At 41.9% G+C, this 25,990-nt stretch overlaps 1 protein-coding gene across 5 annotated transcripts; it reads right to left on the bottom strand.

The window, feature by feature from the left end:
• Nucleotides 1–907: 907 nt before the first annotated feature.
• CSE1L (chromosome segregation 1 like) lies at nucleotides 908–25,402 on the bottom strand. 5 transcript variants are annotated; one of them, XM_027645987.1, is made up of 25 exons: nucleotides 25,392–25,402; nucleotides 23,874–23,969; nucleotides 23,201–23,343; nucleotides 21,338–21,439; nucleotides 20,768–20,913; nucleotides 20,396–20,486; nucleotides 20,019–20,126; nucleotides 19,040–19,132; nucleotides 17,659–17,826; nucleotides 17,435–17,564; nucleotides 16,684–16,749; nucleotides 15,137–15,339; nucleotides 13,718–13,802; nucleotides 13,145–13,206; nucleotides 12,258–12,394; nucleotides 11,970–12,073; nucleotides 11,295–11,392; nucleotides 10,266–10,416; nucleotides 9,550–9,758; nucleotides 8,945–9,042; nucleotides 8,653–8,738; nucleotides 7,701–7,782; nucleotides 7,143–7,289; nucleotides 6,081–6,312; nucleotides 5,139–5,528 (listed from the first exon to the last, which is right to left on the bottom strand). In XM_027645987.1, the coding sequence occupies exons 2-25, from the start codon at nucleotides 23,956–23,958 to the stop codon at nucleotides 5,439–5,441; spliced, it is 2,916 nt and encodes a 971-aa protein (XP_027501788.1). In that variant the 5' UTR covers nucleotides 23,959–23,969; nucleotides 25,392–25,402; the 3' UTR covers nucleotides 5,139–5,438. The 5 variants fall into 5 exon arrangements, with proteins under 5 accessions (XP_027501789.1, XP_027501788.1, XP_027501785.1 ...); XM_027645984.1 differs by lacking the exon at nucleotides 25,392–25,402 and adding an exon at nucleotides 25,309–25,348; XM_027645986.1 differs by lacking the exon at nucleotides 25,392–25,402 and adding an exon at nucleotides 25,261–25,280.
• Nucleotides 25,403–25,990: the final 588 nt, after the last annotated feature.

Below are 25,990 nucleotides of genomic sequence, written 5' to 3'. Positions count from 1 at the left end.
CCGGCCCCGTCTGTTCCCGGGGCGAATCCACGCCCAGAAGGAATTAAAACCCACACGGGACTGTGTCTATTTTGCATTAAGAAGCAAAAAAAAAATAAAAATCCCAGCCTGACTCAAAGCGAGACGCGGTGCCGGCGCTGCAGCTCCTGGCAGAGCGCTGAGGGGGGGGGGTTGTGTGTGTGAGGGGAGGGTGTGTTTCAGAAATCAGCGTGTGTGCTCCTGTAACGAGGGGGTTGGTGTAAGGTGATTGCCAAAACACAGTTCCATTATGGAACAGGTGCACAGACGAAGTCAGTGACTGCTAGTTTTAGTGTTTTCACTGCTGACTGTACAAAGTGTTTTGCAAAGAAGGAATTTAGGTGATGGCAAACACACCGATGCTGTCCCAGGCTCTGGACTGCAGGGACCGGGTTACACTCAGCTGAGATGTGACGACAGTACATACAGAATCTGACATCTTAAACAGGTCTTAGGAGCAACCTTAGTAACATAAGAAGCTCACTAAACGCAACAAACTACAACTTAAATGCTTTCATCCGAATCAATATATATTTATCTTTAAAAAAATACAAATTAAGCAAATGCCAATGCTCTGATCCAATCTCCCACAATATAATATTTTTGTTTGTTTTTTTTCGAAATTAAACATTTCCAAAGAAATCTTTATTGTCCAGCTTTTGAATTATCTTGTCAGAATTACGTAACACATTCACCCGCCCACACAAAAGATTATTCTCTGCTATGACCAAGGAAAGTGTCCTACAGGGCTAAAAAGTTAAGGATGGTGACTTTAAAAGTGGAGTGTCACTAAATGTGTTAAAGACAACCCCCTCTCCTAACCCACAGGAGTTGTCACAGCCACCCTGCACACAGCCCCTGCCAGGAAAACATACCACGAGAAACCTTTAGGGTTAGAAATACTTTATCTCTCTTAATAGGTAAAAATACATTTCAAGTCACAACGTTGCAACTCCCACAGCACCGTTCAGCTGCAGTCAGTAACTCCTGCCCTTGCTCAGCCCCGGGGAACTGTATCCCATGGACTGCAAAAAAAAAAGCTTCTGAGGTCGTGGGGAGAATCACAGCAAAACCCATAGAGAAAGAAACCTCGGTATACCTAAAGCTCCATATCCATTTCTGCATTTAATACTGACATGGATCCCAAAGATACCATAAAGAAAATACATCACACACTGAAAAAAAAAAATAAAAAAAATCAATGGACAACATAGCATTGAAAAGACATTCTCCAGCATGTAAGTATATAGATATATATCCCATATCACATTTAAACACTTAGTCATGTGTTCTTGTGGTCTCTTGCATAATAGCATGTGCTGTTAAGATGCTTTAATTATTCCAAGCCAGCAACAGTCACATTTCAGAAGGAAATGAAATTTCAGCTGCTGTGCAATCACCACTGCAAGGCTCAGTGTTGTCTGTAATGAAACATTCGTGGAGGATTTCTGTAGTAAGTTATGTGGAGACAGGGAATTCCAAAGCGAGTTACAATAAAAATTCAGGTTTATGTTCTCTTTTTCTAGAAAATTGTGAACGCCTGGGTATGTGTAAAATCTGCAGTCGAGACAAAAAGCATCTGCAGCCAGATCACAAAATTGAACATAACTGAAGCAAATACACATGGAATTCAAAGGCCTGAGGAGCACTTTGGCACATGTCAAATAGCCAACACATTTGTTCTTTCACTGAAGGGCATTTACTCCTCTACCATATGAATGATTATTAATTATTCAAAAATGTTCCAAAAGACTTTTCCACTCTTCTTTGCACAGCAGCTTAAACAAGGACAGAGACTTTTTTCCTAGATTACAATTTGTAAAATACTTTAAACTTTCATTTTCTTTTGTAAGGAAGCAGTACTGTAATGCCAGTATTTTCAGATGTTCATGGAGAAATCTGATATTTGTTATTAATATATTTTCTTTGTTAAATACTTACTTCAAAATACCCCTTTATATCAGGCACAAACCCAAGAGTGTGAATTTCTCTTCACAGCCTTAGAAAATGAAAACTTTTTACTAGGACCTAGATGAACTAGCTGAGCTAAAACCCTGTTACTATGCTCTTCTGACACATTACTCATTAGTAACAAAATATCTTTTACTTACTATTAAGATTTATTACTTTAATAATAAAGCATTTTCTTCTGCTCTCATCTTGAATGCAATACAGCAAGTCCAGCATAAGCTGTGAGCTCATGTGAATGAGAAGATTCCTGTTTTGAGAGAGAACTTTTAAGCCTTCAGTCACTTTGCCTGAGCTGTCACCAGCAGCCACTGAGCCTTTTGTGTCCTGTGTGGGCCCTGCCACTGCAGCCCAGGCCCAGAACATTTCCTCTATACTACAGGAAAGGCAAGAATGACTTCATTTAAATAACTAAGGGTAAAAGCTAAGGGTAAACAAAGCCTTTGTGCTGCTTTCTGAGAGCTGGGTGTCTTTACAGAGAGATTTCCCAGAGGAGCCCTGCCTGGAGCACCTGTGTGTCAGTGAACAACTGCCCAGTTTCCAAAGCAAGAGCCTGGAATGGGAGAAATGCCTGTGGTACTTCTGCTGGGGGCTGGAAGAATGGGCACAGCTCTGCCCTCAGCTGCTGCTGGTTGATGGAATCCCCAGGTACTGAGAAACTGTCACTTCTAAGGAAGGATGAAGCTGTTTAAGAAAAAAATCAATGTCTGGCCTCATCACAGAATTGTTGGAAGCAAATGTCTGGCTGAGAGGGTGACTGTCAGCACACAGGTACACGAAGAAACAGAGAAACAGAGCTTTGCTTTAGCATGTGCTGCCCACTGGCAGCAATGTTGGCAGTGTTGAGGCCCATTCACAGCCCAAGGAAACAAGAAAACACACTGGTCTTCAGGGGGGTTTGGTTTTGGGGTTTTTGAACCAACAATAAGGTATTTCTTCTGTTACAAAAGCCTCAGAATATTATTTAGAAGCTAGCAATCTCAAACCAATCAGCAAGCTCTAAGAAAGGAGAGTAGATTAGAGATCCATGGTGCCAAAAGATCCAAAACCAGGCATCCCTTTGCCCACTTCCCACTCAGAAAGAAGCAAGTAACATTCTCACACTTGAATTTGAATGATCTTGTACCACCATCAGTTGCAAGTAAAAATTGGCTCCTTGTTTTCAGAAGTGTTTCAGAAGATCTCAGTGACAGGCAGGAGTTCACTACACTGAATTAGGTGCTCCCAGGTCCTCAGAAGGTCTATTTACACCAGGTGTTCCCAGCCTGTGCTTTCCAAAGAAACTGGTGTTTGCCCAACTGCCCAACACAGTCTTGCAAAAAGCTGTTACAAAACGACTTGCATCAGCTTCCAGCAAATGAACAGATAAATGTAGGTGGGACTTCACCTTCGGAATCCTGAGAACAGGAGGTGTCAGGTCCCTCCTGGATGCAGAGAGGGCAGTGCTGATGGCACCCTAACTCACTGCCCTGAACACCCCTCACAAAACCTGCACAGTGTGCTGGCACTGAAGAACACGTCACCAGCGGTGCCACAGCCGTGTCTACACAGTCTGAGTGACTCAGCTCTGAGTCAACTGAAGGACTAACATGGTATTTGTTGATCTGATGTCACTTAGGCACTTATTCACACGGAATGTCTATCCAACAACGAAGTCACACGTTGCAAGGAGTGCAAGACTGTGAATATCAAAACTCACTGATAATTTTCCACTTAGAAGAGCCAATTTTTCTTTGGCCATCTCTCTAACAGATTCTGCCTTCTTGCTGTGAATCCTGCCCAGTTCCATCCATGCTGGTACTGGTAAGACAAGAAACATCTGTTCCCTCACATATCTCAGCAAAAAGCTCTGAGTTTCTGAAGAAATGTGGCTTGGAGCTGCCCAAGTGAGATGGTCCAACGTGAGGCCCTGGCTGTCGCTCGGTGCCACAGAGCCCCTCTCCAGCACAGTTACAGGGACACAGCCACCAGCACCCTTCCAGTTTGGTTCTGTGAGGATGGCAGGAAAAAAAAGGTCTGCAAGTTCTCTGTAGAATTGTTCTCTGTAGAATTGTTCTCTGTAGAATTGTTCTCCGTATTGTCCAGGGAAAAAGACAAAGCTGCACAGCAGTGCTCTGAGTATCCTTCTGGCCTGCAGGATGAGGATCACTGCTCAGTAAACACTGACATCCGAGGCAGGCACTCAGCTCCTTGTAGATGTCACGGGTGTCCCTGTGGTTCCAGCCTGTCTGTGACATTCCTGCTGCCAGGAGCTCTGGACACCCAAACACAGCACAGTCTGTCTCAGCAGCACTAAGGCAAATGCTCTTCAGGATCACCCCTGCAGTGCTTCACTCTGAGCACTGCTTTCACTTCACATCTACCAACGAGGGCCTGATACTCCCTGACAGACCAGGTAAAACAAACCTGTTGATGCTGACTCTTTTACTTTCATTTTCAGGCACTTAGTTATTATTTAAATCCATTATCTAACAGGCAACTCATTTCTTTACATACAAGAGCTATGGCCAGGATGCACTTCCAGGTACCAGGAAGAACTGTAAGACAGCTGATTCTGCCCTGTTCCTCTCTCAGTAAATTCAGCAACTTTCTTGACACAAGGCCCAGCTCCAACAGGCATTAACTAACACAAATACAAAACACCAGTCCTGATTCAAGTCACCTGCAGAATGTTTGTGGACAAACAACTAAAAAAATTCTGTCATGTACAACACTGCTTAATATCACGTAAGTCTGAGACTTCACTCTTATTCAGGAGTTTTCCAGTCTCTGTAATTCAATTTATTCCTATCCCTGTAGGACCAGTGCTCTAAAAAGCACTCAAGAGTGACAACAGTTCTGGCTCTTCTCCCAAAGTTTTAGATCTGCTCTGTATGATCCTAAAATGTACTTAAACTACTACTTATAGAAAAATCCTCACAGTCCCACTATTTTATATTCTATCCTAAGTGTAAAACCTCTTTTTTTAAACCAACTACATTCTTCTAAAACAGTAAGCGCACAGTGACAGGCATTTTAAACAAGTACTTCTTATTTATTCACAATTTAGATAAAGTTTAAGGAAAGACAAAAGAAATACAAAGGACAACATTAAAATGAAAAGGAATTTTAGTGACTGAAGTGAGTTTCTACAGCCAGTGCTCTCCATACAATTCCAAGTATTATCCAAACACTGCAGATGCAGATTTCAAATAAAATCCCATTCCAAACCGCTATGACTACTCCCTTTGAAAATTAGACTGGGAGTGGAAGTTAGCCACCTTTACCTAGGAGTACACAAACCAGAAATCCTTTCAGTTTTGCCTTAAAGCCACATTTATCTTTTACAAGATGGAATCTGCAATACAATTTCAAGCAGCATTTTTCGTTTTGTCTGAGCTCTGCTATAAAAAAAAGTCAGTGTCAACCTTCTGTGTAACAAACCAATCCTTTGATCTTGCTTGTGGAATATCTCAGAGCAGACTCACACTTGCAGCTTGGAGGTATCCTTGGAGATACTGCAACGCTTCTGCGTTCAGGCTGGTGCTCAGCATGGACAGAACCTTAAAGCACAGGACAGAGCAGAGGGGTCAGTGATACTCAGCCCACTGCCACACCCTGGTAATACACGTGATACAAGGTCAGACACTGAGAGCAGCAGTTACCCCTGGTGAAAGCAGCTCATCTCTCAGGCAGTCTTTACTTGCTAAAATCTCGAACAAAACAAAGATACTATGGGGTAAGGGAGTTAACTGTGCACTCCACTTGTCTGATTTTATGTGAGCTGCCTGAATTTCCTGGGTACATGCAACTGAACTAGAGACAAGCATTAGTTATAAGCCATCAAGTGGGTAAACTTTCATTTTAGAAATGGCATATTTAAGTTTATTGCTAAACTAAGTGCTGTGAAAATAAGGCCTTTCTAAGGTTACTAAGGAAAAAACCTCACAAAAGCTATGTTCCAATAAAGAATAAGACACAGCAAGATCCTGCATTCTGGTTATGACCCACTTCATCTTGCTGATTATCAAACATTAGCAAAGGGACCCATTCTCACAGGGGCACTCCTTCTCTGCTGAATGCAGCATCAGGATGCAAGTGCACGAGTCACCTACCCTGCCTGGGCACGCCGTGGACAGTTTGTGAAGAGACTGTGCCAGATGGATTCTAGGATTGTTCACCATTTGACCTACAGGATCGTGTTCTTTTTTCCCAGCAAAGGCTAGTTGGGAGAATGCAGTCTGGTAGCCTGGAGTATCCTCGATGTCAATGAAATGCTCCTCGTCAGGGATTGTGTCATCCTCGGGCAGCTCGAAGAGGCCAATGAGGGCCTGCAGCAAAGGAATCCTGGGTGTAGAGAGGGGAGGGGAACACTGGAGCACTTAAAATATGTTAGGACAGGCTGTATTTTACAAGAATGCTCCAAATTACTCGGAACCCTTTATAATTTAGCCTTTGAAGATACTTGCTTAGCTACTGGAAGTGTAAATGTCCAAGGTAAGCTGGACTAGAACTGTAGATCTGTGTACTTTACAGGCACAATGGAGGTGTTTATATTAATAGCATGAGCAATATATTATCAGGTCAAATATTTATCAGGTCAAGTTGTCATGAAACATATCTAAGGAAAGCAATTCTTTTCCAGATTACAACTTTCCCTTTAATACATTAAAAAAAAACGTTTTAGTCCAGGGATCCTGGACTGGATCCAGATTTTGTCATTACATTCAGACTTCCTGATACCCTAGACTGCTGGACTGGCTTACAATCTTCCCAGATAGCTTTCCCCAAAATTGCACTCTCAAGATATTACAATCTCTCTGTCAGGTTGTGAGTATTCTCAGGTCTTCTGACCAGAACAGTTACAAGTCAAAACTGGGCCTAGCTTTTCAGAAAGAACACAGCTGAAAGAAAGTAGTGTACTTCCTTAAATGGAGCTCTAGCCAGCCAAATCCATGCTATCCCCATCAAAAACATCTCAAACCAGTTCTGGCATCTACTTTGAAAACACACTTTCATTTGTGTGGTATGAAAAGCCTAAAACTCAGCCTCACAACAACAGTGGGCCTCAAGAAATCACAGTGGAGTTTATTTGAAGGATCTGTTTTGGTGAAAGCTCATATTTCCAAAAACTCCAAGAGCCTCACTAGCAGAACCTGAAGAAGTGTGGTACCTACCACAGCTTGGTGTACTCGGTGTCCATCATGGGAGGACATTCTGTTAATATTTTTGTAATGCCAACAGCACAGATTTTCTTTTCAACTTGTCCAGACACTTTCTGGATTTCAGGAATTATAATTTTCTCCAAAACCATTCCAAACATCCTATTATGAAATTGAGAGAAAAAGTATTAGAAAGCCTTATCAGCCTCATGGTGACAGAAGAAAACCAGAACCAATATGAATCACTAGGAAATAGAGAACACAAGATAATTTGTTAAGATGCTGCCCTGTTGTAGTAGACACTTCAAATACAACCTTTTTGCAAAGGATAAAAGACTTTTTATGACCTGCTTAGGAGATCAGTAACTTGAACTATCAATGAGGAACTGTGGGCAGAAAATAAGAAAAACTGCTAGACAAATAAATGAACCACAAAAGGAGAAACATCTGGCCAGTCAAATTAGTGACAAACACAGTTTGCCAGTTTGGCTAAAGAGACAACTCCTTCCTACTTAAAAGATAAAAATTACACAGCAGTCTTCAATACAACCCAAACAAACAAAACATACTAACTTTGGCTGTATGCTGTCAAATATCTCCTGCAGAGCTAATGCCCCATATCTTATGCAATACAAGTTAATGAAGACGAGAAAACCTGTAACAAGAAAAAGCCCAAATTAAAACTCAACATGAAAACAAAAGAATAGCTTTAGAGTCAGCAGCAAAATACATTCTAACAAGTTTTTCAAGAGGATAGAAACTGCAGCCTTTATAAATGTTCACTTCTAGTGAAGTACATAAACTTTCTGCCTTGAAGTTGGCCTAAAAACTGCTGATCTGCTCATGTATCACAACACTTAAAAAGTTAAACACTGAAAGCATTGTTTTCATTTTGTTTGTGGAAGACCATTATGAGCAACCTTGTAATTCTTGCTCCTATCAGGGGCATGAACCAGATTTTGGAGGATTAAGTAATCAACATTGTCATACTGATGAAAATATTTTAATGATATTATCTCTACACAAATTACACAATCTTCTTGTCTATGTACTTCAGTAATTGGTCGCAGCTTTGCCAGTTTAATGTAAAACCTTTATAAAATAACTTTAGTTGTTTAAGGCAAAAAATGACACAAAAGCATGGAATATTTCCCAGTACAAACAGAAACTCCACACAACAGTGGCCAGTATTGCTGTGCTGTGTGAGAGGGAAAGTTTGCTGCTCTTAGTTGGAGATTAAACAGACACACTTTCAAATAATTAACACCATGACACACACTAGCAAAGGAAGAGGACTACACAAGTCTTGTCCCTTTAGTTCCATTATCTCCATTTTCATGAAATAACTGTCACCTGCTGTGGCGACTGCCCCTTATGCCCCCCTTGATTATAGAAATAATTTGGATAAAGTCCCTGGAGTCACCAGAACCCCTCCATCCATGTACCCACAGGACACTTCATCCATGCAGCTGCACACTCCGAACTGCTGCTGTCACACTGCAGCTTTGCAGAGCCAGGAACTTACTTTTGATAAACTTTGTTGTTTTGGAATTTTGAAGTCTTTGGAATAACAAAATGAAGATCTGTTTCCTGTACTGGTCAACTGATTCACTGGAAATTTAAAAGAACAGTTATTCAATTCACACTAGGATTTTACTGACGTCACTTCACAGAAAGCATGCATAAAATTGTTCAAATCTATTTGACTGATAAATGTGACATTTCTGGTTGTGAAGATTAACATTTGGCATGATTGTACACTTCATAATTAAAGTCTACAGAAGTTAGTTTGGAATATAATTTGAACTCATACTCACGGAGGCATATGCTCGATGATACTGTTTAGAAGGTAGAAGCCTTGATGATCATTAGCTTTAGAGGCAATCAACTTCTGGAACACACCTAACAACCCAGGCTGCAAGAAAAGCAAATATAAGACTTTAGACAACTGTTCTTCATGTGTGATCCCCTAGAAAGTTGGCCCTTACTGTCTAAGACATACACCAAGGCAAAGGCATTCATAACCTAAACCAGGATTCTGTCTCTGCAGTTGAGGACAAGGAAGACACATTTTGGCCCCTTCTCACTCACTCTTCTCAAGACTGCTCTGAACAGATCCCCTGAGAGTTCTCCTGCTCCACATGTTCAACACGAAGCAAAGACAAGAAAACTGTGCAAACTTATCTACTTGCAAAAACTGAGTGCAGGAATTTTCCACCCCAGCCGACAGAAGCAGGACAGCCTCGGATTCACCTTACCCACGTAACTGCCCAAAAAGCTGCATGCAGAGCGTTTGTCTTTCTGCGTAAGCACCACCCATGTAAAGCACAAGCCCAAATTCTGCAGGAGTCCAGCTGCTGGACTAAAGCACAGCTCCTCCCAGCTGCCACCCTCCCATCCCCGTGTGAGGCAGGGAACCCACGATCTTGTCGGCGGCGGCGCTGGCGATGGTGCTGGCCCCGCGCTCCAGGTACGCCTGCAGCAGCCGCACCAGCGGGGGGATGTTCCCTGTCCTCTCCCAGAGCACTGGCTGAAGCAGGTGAGGAAACAGTGCCATGTAGGATGATGGGATTTCGTTTTTGTGCATTTCCAGAAGTAGGGACATCACTTGGAACACATACGGAATGAACTCTGGAAGAGAAATGATGACGTTTACCGAGGGTCAGACAACACGGTCACTGTGAGTTCCCAGGAACCACAGAGCTACTGACTGAACCCACAATAATATGGTATTAACATGAGGATTCCAGCAAATAAAACACTGGAGAAATGTATCACTTCCCAAATTTAATTATTCAAAAAACTGGCAAGCATTGTATACATTCACTTTCTATTTCTTCTACCTATTAATGTTTCAGAACACAGAAAACAAACTACTAGAAACAAGGCAATATAATTAAGTAGAATAATAAGAGGCTTTGGAGTAGTGATTGTTAGATATTTTAAAAATACAATTTGATTCAAAAATAAGTGACTGCTGTTGATGTAATACCCTATGGAACAACCCAAACGCTTTCGGACTGTGAAAGTGCTGTGTCCTCCCCTGGGCTTCCTGTGCTACAAAAAAAAACCTGCCAGGAGGTAAATCCCAGCAAGCAAGTGCAGTAAGAGAGCCCAGGCACTCCCTGCTGCCACTACCTTGCACATCATTCTGCAGGATCTCAGTGAACACCAGGAACAAGGCCTCCTCAAAGCTCCCCACGGCCTCCGGGTTCGCCTTGCACGTTATCCTGATCGACAGGCAGATGGACTCAAACATGTAATGGTTAAAGTGGGGCTTGCTGGGATTCTGAAAACGAGTTATAAACACACAAATCAAACCAAACTTACAACTAAAGTCACTTATTTGGCTAAATGTATTTTCTAGTTCAACTGAAGTGTAAAGTGGCATTTGGAAATAAGGATACTTATAACTTCTTTATTAATATGCTTGTGACGTTAATTCCATAGATAAAAGCAAATGTAAAAACCTTCAAAGCATAAAGGAGAGCTTTTTTAATCAGTATTTTAAAAACATGTGTTTTTCAAAAGCTCTATATAAATTAGCAAACAGTTAAAATATCACAAAACAAATTATTTTCCAGTCCTCTAAGTGTCCAGTCAATTCTGTATTGAACACTTCTTATATGCTGCAGCTGAATTTAAACTATACAGAGAAGTCATTGTTTGGACAGTTGAAGAAGGTACCCTAAGGCATTCCCTAATGTTAATGGTTAAGAATTAGCCCAGCCTTAACAAAAAACTAAGAGATTTTTACCCACCAAGACCAGGAGGGCAATTTATTTAATTTAATCCCACATTTCAATGCCAATATTTAATATCAGCTTCAGAAGTTTCACGGGTAAAGAATAACAGAGTTGTGAGAAAAAGAGATTATTGCAATGGTGGCCTGTGCACAAGCAAACATTTATACCACCACAAACTAGCATTACAGAAAGAGTTCATATTCTGCTTCCAAATTTCACACGAGAGCAGGGGATGATGATTCCAAAGTATGTCCTGAAAGGAAGGCAGTACCTCACTGGAAGACTGTTCCAACTTAGTTTAGTCAGAAAATACTGAACTCCTTACAGTATTCTAACAGAACACCACCACCAAGGTATACGTAAGTCTTCAGTAAGACTGCTCTAAAACACAAAAGGTGACCTTTTTGTTCAGTTTCTTTACCTTACTGACAGCCAGCAGTTTCTGTGTGAGCTGTGTGATGACAGAAGGGATGTATGGAATTATGGATTCCTGTAGCAGAGAAAAACTCCTCATGATGGCTGCAAATAAATGGAAAGTATTATCTTCTGAAGACAAAATACACTTGTGCCATCCATCATATGCCTAAATCCTTTACCTTTTACTGTTAAATAGGATCTCTAGGAATTGGGTACAGTAAGAAAGAGGAACTGCTGCAAGAACAATCAATCTATAACCACGACAAAGGATAAAACAGAGCCTCATTATTCCCATTCTACAGACTGAACACAGAAGATTAAGCAACTTTGCCAAGACCTTCACCTATCCTGGGCGAGTCTCAGATCTCAGCATCCTGTGAGCCATGACCAGATCCCCTCCTGACACTCCCCAGGTAGCTGTCCTGACTACAGAGACTACCACTTGAGAAATAATTTACCACAATACCATTATGTTTAGTATTTCTCTTTGGTACCACAAATTTAGTCAAAGATGACTTGATACAGCCCGGTGAGTAACTGCAGGCTGCAGTGGACCTCTCTTCAGCATGTCTGCATAAATTAGGTTTTGCAAAAAAAAGTGTCAGGAGCCTATGACTATAAGCCCTTACCTCAAGTTAACAAAGTTATTCTTACAGTGCAGAACTCCCAAGGCATTTACCTTTCATAATGTATTCATTTTCAGAGGAGCCAGGAAGCGTCAGCGCTTTGAAAAGGTTTGTTAACAGCACTTCTACAAACGGTGCCATTTCTGCAGCTGTGATGCTGTGAAGGCAAACAGCTCTTTAATGATGAAAGACAGCCACAAACTTCAATTTGTGATTGAATATACTGTAATATGCTATATAATACTGTAATACTACTAAATGAAAGATCCCCTACAGATATTTTTCACCCTTAATGCACAAAACCTACATAGCAGTGACTGTATTTGTGCTTGAACACTTACAGGGTAGTATTATTTGTCCCCCTCATGGTAAACAGTCTTTCAAGAGCATGGGCTGCATAAGTATGCACCACAATACTTTCTGCTTGGAGATGATTGATTAGGAGAGGAATAGACACCAGCAGCTGTTCCTTCGGTACCTACAAAAACATAGCAACAAATTATACATATGTTAAAAAATACAGATGGTCCAACACTGGAGCACAACTGAGCCCATCAGTGACACACAGAGCTTGGCAGAGGGAGGAATCTTGGAAGGCTCCTCCAGTGCTACATCACACCTTGACAACCAGGAGGTGCCTGTTTCTCTCATCACTTCCCCTGAAGTGATGCACCAATGGTGCATTTCATTAACAGTAAGTGCAGGTGTTCCTAAGGGATATTTCCCTTCCCATTTTACTTTGCCCTTCACAGGGAATTAAAGAATATCAAGGTTTTCAAAAAAAAAAAATCATGGGTATTTCAAAAGAAATTAATAAAGGTAATCTAAAATTTAGAAATAATTGTCAATATATTTTCTTACTGCACCTCACAAATCAGAAAAGGTAAAGGACAAAGTTGCTGTGCTCTTTACCATCCACTGCAATGATAGGAGCAATTGAGCATATTTAGACTAACACTGACTTAAAAAAGTCTGAGTGTGGCAGAACTAAGCAGATAAGATGTTCAGTGTTCCCACAGCATATGGAGAGCATATAGACTACATGTTAACTGGATATTTATAACAGTATCATTTACTTTCTAAACTAAAAATTCAGCATGAAGTGCTATATATGACTATCAAACACCTGTTGAATTAACATATGGCCAAGTGTGATAAATTAGGCTTGGCAAGTATAAAGTAACAAACTACAGTATGTTTTTACCCTAAGAGTAGAAGAAAAACTTACTTGGTTTCTAAATATCATGATATATTTGATACCATCTGCTTTTAGCACAGGGAATTCATTCACTGAAATAGAAAAACATGCAAACTTTGTTGATACTTTTCATACAAATGTGATTACTGAACATATATATAGAGGTGGCATTAAGTCATCATTTTCCCCTTCAAAAATAATACAGACAGTGTTTTTCTATGTTGTTTAGTTCCTGCATTTCTGTATGGGCACTGTTACAATATCAGTTTTGGTACAAATCACACCCCAGGACCATTAAGAGTAGGGTCCAACTCTTTCAGATGAAATTTCCCCTCCTGGCCCCAAGTTTAAAAGCCTCCAACTACACATTTTGAGACAACCCACTAGGTTTTGAATATAGTAAGATAATTGTTGAAGCATAAAATAAACTATTTGCCTTAAATGTAGACATGTATAACCTCACATAACCCTGAGCCAAGTGTTAACAGCCTCTGCCTTTGAGATCAGGCTGATACAGGAGTGCTTGAAACTTCAGGAACAGTGGTCACTGTCAAGGTTCTGATATATCACAAAAATACCATATCAAAATTAACATTAACTCACCAGTAGCAGACTTTAAATCAGGCTGAATGTGATTCACAAAGAATTCTGTCAGATTAACAAGTTCATTGGCTTGGGTTATTCCATGCTGGAAAAATGAAAAACAAACCAACTCTATTTTTTAGATGCTGATATCCAACTAATTTTCTTATTCATTTTTATGTGCTTTTAATAAAAGGAATGTAAAGCATGCATGCACATGAGGAGATTGTTGAAACTGCATCTTTTGACAGAGTCATCCAGTTTCTTTTGCTTAATGTTTTTAGTGTCTTGATTTCAGCTGCAGCACTTCTGAGGTTCAAAGTTACCAGTTCTGAGTTGAGGAATAATACCACATAACAATAATAAGCAGCCAAAATTTTGGATCAACAATATCAGCATCTTAGTACTTTTTTTTGTGATAGGCTTTTCAAAAAGGGGAAGCTTAGGACTCAAAAGTCCATTTGTGAATTAGAGCAGCAAAATAATGACCACTTAGTTTTATCTTAGGAAAAATGCAATGCATTTTTAAACCAGGATTTTCAGATGGCTATTTTCCAATGAAGTGTTCTAGGTGATGTTATCCCACATTTACCACTAAATAGCACAGAAAAGGATGCACAACTTTGCAGTTTCCCAGTTGCTAGCAGGCTGATTCCCATTACACATCACTGTCAATAACTACTGCTGGGCAGCAGAATACACCTGGCTTCAGGAAAAGACTGAGAACCTTCAGCACAACTGCATAAAACACTGTACAGTGTGTTTTACTATGTTTGTCTCAAATCTGTCTTACAAAGCCACTGAGCTCTGAACTGTGACAGCCTTCAAAATATGTATATCAAAATTTGTTCTGCAGGACATCTGACACAATGCTCCTGTTTCCAAATACAGGTGTGGCTTTTCAGTGTCTCCAGACGATTAGTTGCTTTCTCCCCAAAAAGTAATGAGATTCATTTCCAGCCATCATTACCACTCACATGCCATCTCCAAATAATAAACACTCAAGTAACGGGAAACATTGGGAAATATCATGACAAGAACTCAAGAGCACTTAAATTCCTTCTAATCTGCTGAACTCTTATGATCATCTTCTGGAAAGCTCTATTTGCCTTCCATGGCTTTCAGACTCTGGTTTGGGATCACTCAGAGCTCAGAGGTTCCAGACCCGAGCCAGTTTTGTTTCTCTCTCTGACTGATCCCAGGTGTTTGCCAGGCCCTGCCCACAGTCACACCAGGGGCTGACTGTGCCCCGCCTTCCTGAAGGTCAGATACCACCACATTGGCACAGGATTATATGATGGACAGCTTTTAATTCATCAACATCACCCACTGCACAGGCAGTTACTCTCATTCTGAAGCAGCTTAAAATGAACTGCAGGCTTCATCTGCACCATGATATCTGAATGTACACAGATTACAATGAAGAGAATGTAAAAGTACCTTCTGTGTTTGAGCTTTGGATGCCAAAGACGTAACAAGGTAAATAGCTGCATCTTTGTGCTTCCAATTAACAGATGGATTCTTTGCATATTCTTGCAGCATAGAATTAACATAGCCAGAAAAGATCCCTGTCACGGGTCCTTCAAAAAATTTGCACAAGCCTCTGACCAGATCACAAGCTGCTCTGCGCCTGGTGTCAATATCTGCATGAGAACCAAAGATTCTTTGGACACGGGAAAGCACACAGCTTTTCATGTAAATGAACACAGTAATCAAAATATTAACAGACAGCTTCTCAAGTTACAGCCACAGCCCATGTTAATTATTGCAGCCCTCCCCACTGATGTGTACACACACACTGAAGTCTTTACTCCCTGTCCCAAGAGGACTGTTTGCACACCCAGAACAGACACCCACCCATGTGTTCACAGCTCCCCTGCCCTGAGCAGGGCACCCAGGCTCAGGGGATGCTGCTGCCCTGGCACCCTGCACCCAAGTGTAGGAGGGAGTTAATTTTCTCCCAAGCAGTCCATATGGTGCTGTGTTTTGTACCAGTGACTAAAGCTGTTGGTAACACCCAGTGTTTTGGCTGCTGCTGAATTGCTCTGTCACAGTGTCAAGGCTTCCTCTTCCTCCTGCTCTGCCTTCCCAGCTCCTAGTCTGGGGCAGGCAAGCAGGTGGCAGGGGACACAGCTACCTGGGTAGCTGATCCAAGCTGACCAAAGGGATACTCCATGCCATATAATGACATGCTCAGCAATAAAAACTGAGGGGAGAGGGCTTTGGGAGAGGGAGCCACTGCTCAGAGACAGGCTGGGCAAAAGTCTACTTGTGGGTGGTGATGAGTCATTGACTTCTCTCCTCTTTTCTTCCTCTTTATTTCACTTGAACTGTCTTTATCCATCAGTCTTCTCACTTCTACTCATCCCACTGTAGCAGGGTGGAGCACGAGCCAGCTGCTGGCCCACCACATCTGTAAGGACATTTTTGTAAAAAAACCCCAAATGCCAAAAACAAGCAAACAAAAATTCTGTTTGTTTCAAGAGAGGGAAAAAAAAAAGGTTTTGTGGCCTTTCATTTAATTTAGTGACAGAAGAAACAGAAAGAAAGCCAGTCAATTTAAATGCAATAGAGGACATTAAAAAAGTAATCTCTGAAGAACACAAATACTTCCTACCTCAATTCTGTTTCAAAGCAGAAGGAGATAACAAATAAAAGCTTTACAAATACCTAAAAGGCAGACAATACTAGATAAGAATGATAAAATATTTTCTTGAAAAAAGTTCAAAAACATATTCCTTGAGTTTTGTCCTCTACTCACAATCCAATTAAGGAAAAAGCCCTATAAAAACACTGTTCAAAACAAAGACACTGTGACAGGCATATCATGACAGCAGACTTGATCCAAGACTGCAGAAAATCTCTTGGGGGGGTGGTGTGTGGAAGCCTTCTCAATTTCAAAATAAAGTTATAAAAGATTCAGTAAATATAGCTCTTTGGAGCTATATTTAAAGACCAAGTATTCTTAGTATAAATCTGTGGATTACCAGATCCTTCCAAATCCCTTCTTATATATTCTTCAGAATTATCTTCAAATGCTTCTTCATCAGCCGCTGAAAATATAAAATACATAGAAGTTTAAATGCTGAGGTCTCTGGTTTTTATGTAAAAAGGTGTATCATCATCAACTTGCTAGTTTTAACAAGGACTGTTCTGTAACATTAACAGAAATTAATCAGAAATATCAGACTAGACTGTTAAGCTTGCTCCTGTCCCACAAATTAAGTCTTTCATACTCATGAGCCAATGTATTGATTTTTTTTTTTTTAAAACCAAACCCAAAACCTCTAAGACATATTCAACACCAGGTGTATTTAAAAAGGCTTCCAGAGTAACAGACTTAAGAGAGAGCAGCTCCTTCTCACTGCAATACACCTTCACTGCATTTTAAATACTAGGATCAATATGAGCCCATCCAAACCTGGAGAACTAGACATTACAAGGCCTGATATGCCTGCCTATTTAGGCTCCTTGAATTATTCTGATACTCACTTTAAGCATGGAAATTTATTGCTGGCACATGACCTAGACTTCCTACAGTGGGATTTCAACATGAAAAATTAGGTATATTTATACAAGTCTACAAACCCCACAGGACAATCTGCTGCATAAACTTGGGCTTGAATCCATCACTGAAGTACACAAGGGGGAATCCTCGATTCTTAGTCCTGCAGAGCAACTTGTCATTATAATTAGATTTTGGTTGTGCTCTCGAAAACTTAAGTCTCCAAAAGTTACCTCTAAATTCCATATTGGGGACAATAACTTTTTCACAGATGCTTGTCAATGTATTCTGGTCTTCAAACAGATGCTTGTAATGTGGTCTTTCACAAACTGAGGCCAGAAACTGGATTGCATTACTGACCAGCTGCAGCACCACAAACAGAACACAAAGCTTTAGCATGACTGATCAATTTATAATTCATTATCAAACTTGACAAGATCAGCTTATAACAACTCACCAAGTCGTATTTCACCTCCTGGCCTGTCGTGACTAACAGATTCCAGATTGCTGTTACAAAACGTGGCAGGTAGGGCTGGAATTCTTCATCATATTTTTGAGCATATAAAGCAGCATTATCACAAATTTGTGATTTCAAGAGCTCCAGTAATCCAGCTTCCTCTTCATCCTCACATAAAACAAAACTAAGAACTTAAACATCCAAACTTCAACATTACTTCAACATTAAAAGTCTCCATATATTTAAAGGGATTTTATGGTGTTCTAAACAGGTGAAAGAAATCCCCCTCATGTCCCTAGAATTACTGTATTTTGCTGGCCTGTACCCCAACTGCTCTTCAAGTCATAAATCATACCTACATTTCAAATCAAGGTACTGTGCACTTTAAAACATTCAGACCCAATAATTTACCCGAAATTAATTTACAAATGTAATAGGAAAAAGACAAGACAAGGCACTGAAAAAACATGCTTAGAAGACATTATATGGTGATACTTTAAATTGGAAGAGTTGTAGTTCCCTCCCCTTCCCCAGATCAGCACAGGTGCTTGTGGAACCACAAAGTGAATTAGGAAATTGAGCTGGAGTTAAAAAACCATCCCAATCAAAGACCACCCCAGTTCTATGTGCCCTCTCCCCTCCACCCCCACCTTTCAGCTTTAACATCTCTCCCAGTTCAGCTGCACCAGTGTCTGTGCTGGGAGCAGACAGGAGAGGAGACCAGCAAAGCTCCTTATAGCAGCAGGGTAATAAAGCACAAGATACCCTTCACATACCTCCCTATGTGCTGTCAAGAAATTTATAGAGTTGTTTTGGCTCTGTCAAGTGGCAAACTACTGAGCTGTGTCTGGAAGACCAGCACTCAAAATGCACAAGGCATGCACAAAAATAATTTGAGTTTCGATAACTTGGTATCATCTTTCACCAGGGAAATTACTAATTCTTTAGTCAGACAAAGACAGCAAATGCTAGAGTACTCAGGGATGTCCTGCCCTCTGTGTTCAACTGGTTCAGGTTCTTTATACCCTGTTTTCTAGAACACTGTGCATGAACCAGCTGAGGCACAGAAAACCTGAGCACTGTGATGGCAATGGTCAGGTCACTTCAGCAAATGTCCTCGAAAGGATCGACTCACTGACAAGTATTTGTCATTTGATTTCTGTGCACAGCTGGGGCATACCTATAACTGACACACAGCTTCGAGAACTGGACCTCAAATTCCTTAGACAACAGAGTAACTTCTCTTAAACCTCATTATAGCCATTCTACTCCTTTGTTTGCCCAACCAAGAAAACATTGCATTGTTCAGAGTTAGACACAGGTTCACAGCCAACCCTCTCCCCTACACAGAGGCAAACCAGGAGGTTTATGCAGTACTTACATCAGTCTGCAACAGTTTATTATCTAAGGTTAAAAGACTATGAAAATTTGTCATCCATGTTTCCATGTTATCTTCAAAAAACTCTGGAAGATCCTGTGAAGGGAAAGCATTAAAACTCCATTTTAATTTCTGACTGCACTGCTTAGATAACACACCTACACTGTAAGCAGTGCATCCACCTTATAACCTACTGAGGGACAAAAATCTGAGGAAAACAATCTTCAAAGTGAAACACTACTCCCTCCTCCTCCCAGATGAAAACGCTCTGGAATACAATTATTTTCAAATAAACTATTTGCTTGTACCCTAAACAGCTCATATTTTTATAACAAATGAACCTTATTGCCTCCTACTCTCTGAATAAGAGAGCACAAGTCCCTTTTAACTCCAGCTTGTTCTTTTGCCCCCTGTGGAAGGACAGCCTAAGGAATCTGGGCATGATCACACTTCACAGACTCATGTTCATGTTGAGACACTAAACAGATGTCACCCAGCAAAGGAGCTTTTTGCCATTTTCCATATAGCACACTTATTAATGTCTGAAGTTTAGATCTGATTCCAAACCCTAACACCCCACACTGCTCCCAGAATTACTTCCCACTGCAGTGGAGCTACTACACGTAACAGACTTTCAGCTACAGGACCAAGTTCCTGTCAGCACAGACACGTTTATAAAGGAGCACAGTGAGTACAAACTCAGGCATTTGACTCCTGCCTCTCCCAGCTCCTATTCAGGGCCCCCATACAACCCCTCCCTGTGGTGACACCAGCTCAGACTCCCCTAAACTTGTGTTCAGACAGGGCCAAGCAAACATGTTAATTAACCCCAGCCCTCCTGTGCCTTCACTCCAGTGCTGATGCACTGTTAACTGTTATTTTTATCATAAAGCATGGCCTTAAAGGCTGCCTCAAATGAATTCTATAGTAGGAGCATAGCAACTTCATGAGATCAAAGCAAAACCATTAAAAGGAGATTCACCTGAAAATTTAAACTATAGAACAGCTTCGCAATTAGAATGAGAGAGGAAAAGAGAACCTTCAGGGCACTGGCATCATTTGCATGTGTGCTGCAAAGTTCAATAGTTGCCTAGAAAAAAAATGCAAGATCCAGTCAAGTACAAAAACCACATCAACAAAAGATATTGAAGTGTCATGGGACTTTCTTGTTTGTTTAACCAAAAAATACAGTTATTTCTCCTCCCCTCATCAATCCTGTTAGGTCTCACATTCATGACTTCAGCTTGAACTTCATTAACAGCTTCAAAACAACTATTCTTGAGTTTTAATTTTACAGCCACCCACAAAAAGCAATTCAGAACATTAAACTTGTTTTAGAAATGATTCAACAAGAAATACCTTAAAGAGATTTGTCAAGGGTAAAGCAAAGGCATCAAGAACAAGTTTGATCTCTGTCCATAATTCATTTGACTTAAATTCATGGCGGTACCTGACAAGTGAAACACATGAAAAACAGAATTCATATTTCACATTTATTACCAAATTAACTCGCCCAGAATTATTTTTTTCGTGCTGAACTTCGAAACAAACACTGCCAAGTAAACAAGAACTAAACAATATAGTTCAAAAGCACGCAAGGTGTACAACTTGATAACCACCTAAAGGCACGTGCAGAAGTCACAACTGTAGACTTTGTCAATCTCCAACGTTAAGTCCAACAGCTGAACAGAAAGTTTACAATCCATCCACAAACCCCCTTATTGCCAGCACCTTTTAAACAAAGAGTGAGCGGTGCGAAGAACCCCGTTGATGACGTGGAAATCCCCGCTCTGGAAGCGATTCACCATCTCTGTCAGCAGGTCTGGCCACTTCTGAGGAAAGTCCTCCCGACCAATAATACTGATGGCATCACTCAACTGCAAAGGAAGTGCAGCTGTCACATGGTAGAACAGCACAGGAATCACAGCAGTGCCAGCTGCTGCAAACATCCCAGAAAATGATGCTTGTTCTTGTCAGACTCAAAACCCATTGGGTTAAATATCTACTACTTTTCACCACAAGTACAAAACCCTCACTTTAAGTTCAATGTGTACACACAGTCTCACTTTACAGAATTACTGTTCAATTGCCTAATGCTAGAACTTACTATAAGATTATACAGTAATTATCTTAAAAAAATAATAAAACAGGTAAAAGTAGCTATAACAATATACTCCAAGTCATTTAGATCAGCATGAGCTCATTGGTAAGGGAACTGAGCTCTGCAAATAACCAAAGCCTCCAGACATGCTTTGAATATTCCCAAAGTCTCATGGCTATAACCAGGAATTGGCATATTACCTGCTTTTGAATTTGTTCTGGGCTGCTAAGCATCAAGGGCACTATGTTGGCTTTAATGGCTATCCTGTCTGATTCACATATTTTGTTTGGTTCATCCTCAACCTAAAATGAAAGCAATAATTAAGTCATGAGCATATTCAGTATACTCCAGGCAATGATCAGCATTTTCAGTAACCAACAGCTTATACTGATTTATGTAACTATTACGTTGCTGAAGAACTTAAGAACCAGACCTGTCAGAGACACTGCCTGCAATGAATCTGAAACAGCAGCACCTGAGAAAAGCTGAAAGAAATTTTGTCTTTCTGTAAAACTCTGAACTAGTTTTTTCCAACTGTCCTAGGGAAGCCCCAAGCAGGGAGGCAGGACTCACTGCTAGGCATTTAGAGAGATGAGGACAGAGGTGGTGGAGTGACTACCAACAGCAATTCCTCCTAAGGAATTACTGAGGAGATTTTTCAAAGAAATGAAACCTTATTAAAAGAAATGAAAGGCAGCAGACAGTGTGTATTCTGCACATACTTCAGAAATAAATTAAACCCTGGCTCCAGCAGTGCCCTGTATATCTGCCTCTCCAGGCTTGAACAAACTGAAGTCCTTGAATAGGCAAAACCCTTTTACTGAGCTTTGGATCAGTGAAGTTCAAGGCTGTGGAATTAAACCCCGTGATCGAGGCAAGCCAGGCCTACGGCTGCATTTTCTGTTCAGACAGCTGCTCCTGAAACAAAAGCTGCAACTCTGGACAACACAATGTGCTTGAAGCCACAGAGCAATCGGAACAGCCCTCGGGATGCACTCCCTGCACAGCATCTCCACCTACTTCAAAACAAAACCCCATCCTGAATTACATCAGCAACCCATAAAAAGAAGCCACTTACAACTTCTTCCACAACAGAACGTTATTTCTACTTAAAATACACCACAGAAGATGCAATTTGGGAGAAATGACTAAGAACACAGAGTCACAGCAAGAAAGTTCTAGAAATGTCATGGCAGACTGAATGTGCTCATGTCATCGAGCACAGCCAGGCCCAGGACTGCTCTAGCTCCTCAATACTGGTGTGATGGGGAGGGCAGAAATCACATGCCAATTTGGAAATAGGTACCAGCTAAGATGTAATGATAAAATATTTCAGTTTCTTTGTAGTAAAGAAACATCTGCTGTTTTTCAGACATATACAAACAGTACTTTCAGTGAAGTACAAGCAGTATCAATTAAAACCTCTCATCACTCAAGAAGTTCAGCTCTCAAAGCAAGATTTCTACCAATAAATAAATTTCATGAATGCTGAAAGCTCTGAATCAAAAACATTTCTGTCCTCTTCAAAACAAAGGATAAGATGGGATTAAATAGCAATATTTCTATTTGATCACAACAAATACTTCCAAGTGTTAAACTGGCAGGGCACCAAAATAAACTGCCCCAGACAATTCTGTGCTGCAGCAGAGAAGAGAAGCTGGTACCATCACCTTGAGCTGCAGGGCTGGCTGGGGATGTTTGTAACACCCTGACAACAGACAGAGGCCCAATGGGCCACCTTGTGTGGAGAAGCACTTCATAATCATTGCAGTTCAAATAATATTAGTCAGTTAAATGAGCTTTAAATATTGTGTTTCTGCAAAATACTCGTATAACATTAGAGAAAAATATTTCTTCATCATTTTATCACCCAGCTCCAGTTTTGTTTTAACAGGATTGACTCCAACAGCCCAGGTTTTAGTCCCTTCTTACTAAGTTACACCTTGACTTTGTTCTCTTAACTCTGCCCTTCCCAGAGCACAGACACACACACTGCTCAGGGTCACTGCAGAGTATCTTACTGTACCCTCAAGGGATGACCAGCTACTCACTAGGATACCTACAATTCTCCAGTTCCTTTTAATGTAATTCTTGAACGTTACAGACGCACAAACTTTGATGACATTTTCCTGTGATTTCTCCAGCAGTGTTAAGAGTAACAACGGATAGTTCTGGCTTCCTTCCACGGACTCGAGGAACTTCTCAGCTGCAGGGGAATATAAGGGGGTCAGCAAAAGCTGCTTTCTCTAATGGGAGTCCTACCACTCCTCAAATGTCTCTTTAAAAGAACCAACACACAAACACTTCCCCAGAGCTTCACAGGAACAAGCCTGACAAGAGGTGCCACAGCTTCTCTGCTGCTGAGCTCTTCCACACTCCTGCCACCACCAGCAGCTCTCAGTTCCCTGCAGGATGGGGAAACATTGCCTCCTCACCACTTGAAAGCCATAAGCCAAGAGAAATAAATCTTGGCTTATTGTGAACAGCAGCGCTGTTTTCAATAACAACAGTACCAAAAAAAATCAAGAATACAGAAAAATAAAATCACAAAAAGCAAATAAATTTATTTATATTTATATCTATCCTTCTTTAGTTTTTTTGGGGGGAGTTGTTTTAAAAGGATACCAAGAACTTCTGCAAAAAGGTTATTGTATAAACATCCACAAGTTGGCTACACACAGACAGAAGAGCCAAAAAGAAACTGAACTTTTTTGATCACTCGTGAGAATCACTTACCAGGACGCCTTATAGCAGGATCTGGATCTAGTGTTTTCTTTAGATACTCAGTTAAAGTCTGTAAATTGGCATCACTCAGCTCCATTTTGGCAGAACCTAAAACCCACAAGTAGTTTTGTTACAAGCAGAGATCAGAAAATCTGTCCTAAAGCTACACATGTAAAAGCAGATCCCACAGAGGCCACACGTCAGCTCTTTCTGATGACACCTCAGCAGCAGAGTCCCAGCCAGTGAAGGAGCCCCCGTGCACCAGGCACAGGAAACATCCCACTCCTCCAGCTACAGGTAACTGCTGCTGCCTGGGTTAGGGACCCCAAACTTCAGAAGAGGCTCACACAGCCAGCAAACATGAACCAGGTACAGCCAAAAGATCATCTCCTGCCCGTTCAGGACATCAGGAGTTTGGTCTGGCTTTTCAGAACTGCTGTCAGCCCTAGAAACCTGCTCCTGGTTGAAAAAGTCCTGCCCTACATAATTGTAAATAAAGCAATTCGAAGTGTATTGAAGAGTCGAGGTTTGTTTAAAAATCAAATACTCAAATTATCAAAGAAAAATGTCAAAAGAAAATATTTGTCTATAAAGAGACAGAAGACTGTGTAAAGCCAGAACATCTGTCCCCCCTGTAAAATTAGTTCAGACTGGGGTGGAAGTTAACTCAAATGCAATACTTATTACAGAGTGACTCTGTGCAGTAAGTCTATAGTGCTCCTCTCCAGTAATCCTCCCACACACATTCCCATGCACACCACAGTGATATATTTACTTCACAGCTTTAATTGGAATAATTAATATTACAGTAACACTCCAACAGCAAGTTGTGCTTCGATGGACATGCTGTTGCTCAGGACATCACCATCAACCCTGCCCATCCCTCCTGCCACCAAAAGCACAGTTCACTGTCTACAGATGTAACAAGGAAGCAAAGATTTCCAGTTTTCCTCTGGAGTGTCTGATTACTAAGATTGACTGAAATTCACCTGTCCTATTCTGGAGTTGGTTTATGCTGATTATCAGTGCAATACTGTTTTATTCAAGCACATTTGCAAAGGCAGTGAGCTTTACTGACACAGTTTTTACATCAGCTATGGCACCTATTAAAAAGACAATAACGGTATTCTCTTGATTTAAATGAATATTAACGAGGAATTCAGATCCCAATATATATTGTACAAAGTAAATATCCCCCTTGGGTGTCCTGCCTCCCCTGTTTCCCTTCCTTCCCGGGGTTTAGTTGTCCATAGTCTTGTTCATCAATTCACACCCACCAGCATGTTTTGACCTGTTACCTACGTACGCTTATTTCCTTCTCTTCCCCTAATGTTTGTTGTACGGTGGCTGTACTTCAGCTGGAGTGGTACAATGCTCTCTGTCACCTTATGACACGTGCCTGCAGAAAAGGCCTCGGAGAACCCCTAAAATGCGCTCAACGCATCACCCACTTTGGTCAAACGAACGCCGAGCCCTGATGGAGAAAGGAACCCCAGCCGGGCCGAGAGCGGCCTGCCCGGGGGATCGCACCGGGAACGGCTCCCGCGCCCCTGCCGAGGGTCCCGCGGGCACTTCCCGCTGCCCGCCCGGCTGGAGTGGGAGCGGCCGCGCCGCTTTCCCGCGGGACGAGGCGGTGCCGGGGCGGCCCGGGGCTCTCCGGCGGGGACCGGCCCCGCACCCTCCCGGCCACTCCCGGTCGTTCAGGTGCGGACGGGTCGGGGCCGCTCCGTTCGTCCTGCCGCCACCCCGCTGGTGCCGCCCAGTGCGGCGGTGGTCCCGCAGGGTGGTCCCGCAGGCCGACCCCGGGCCGGGCCGGGCCGGGCCATGCGGGGGCGACGGGACCGGGCGGCCCCCGAGCCCTCACACTAACCCACTCCCCTCCCCCTCCCGCCACCCCGGACTGGCAGCGGCCGCAGCCAATGAGGGGCGCGGGCCGTGCAGGCCCAGCGGCCGCGGACCAATGGCGAGCGGCGGGGGGCGGGCGGAAGGGCCCAGCAGGGAGCGTTGCGCCTGTGGCCGCGCCGCGGGCCCAGCGCCGAGCGCGGCGCGGAGCGCAGTTGGCACGGGGGCGGTCGCGGGGCCGCCGGTGCGCGGGGACACCCCAGCCCCAGCCGCAGCCGCGGACGGCC

This window comes from Corapipo altera, unplaced genomic scaffold (assembly GCF_003945725.1).
Source record: "Corapipo altera isolate COAL_440 unplaced genomic scaffold, ASM394572v1 64, whole genome shotgun sequence".
Classification (NCBI taxonomy): Eukaryota; Metazoa; Chordata; class Aves; order Passeriformes; family Pipridae; genus Corapipo; species Corapipo altera.
The sequence above is the reverse complement of the archived record's forward strand: the minus strand, read 5'-3'. Positions and strand labels throughout refer to the sequence as shown.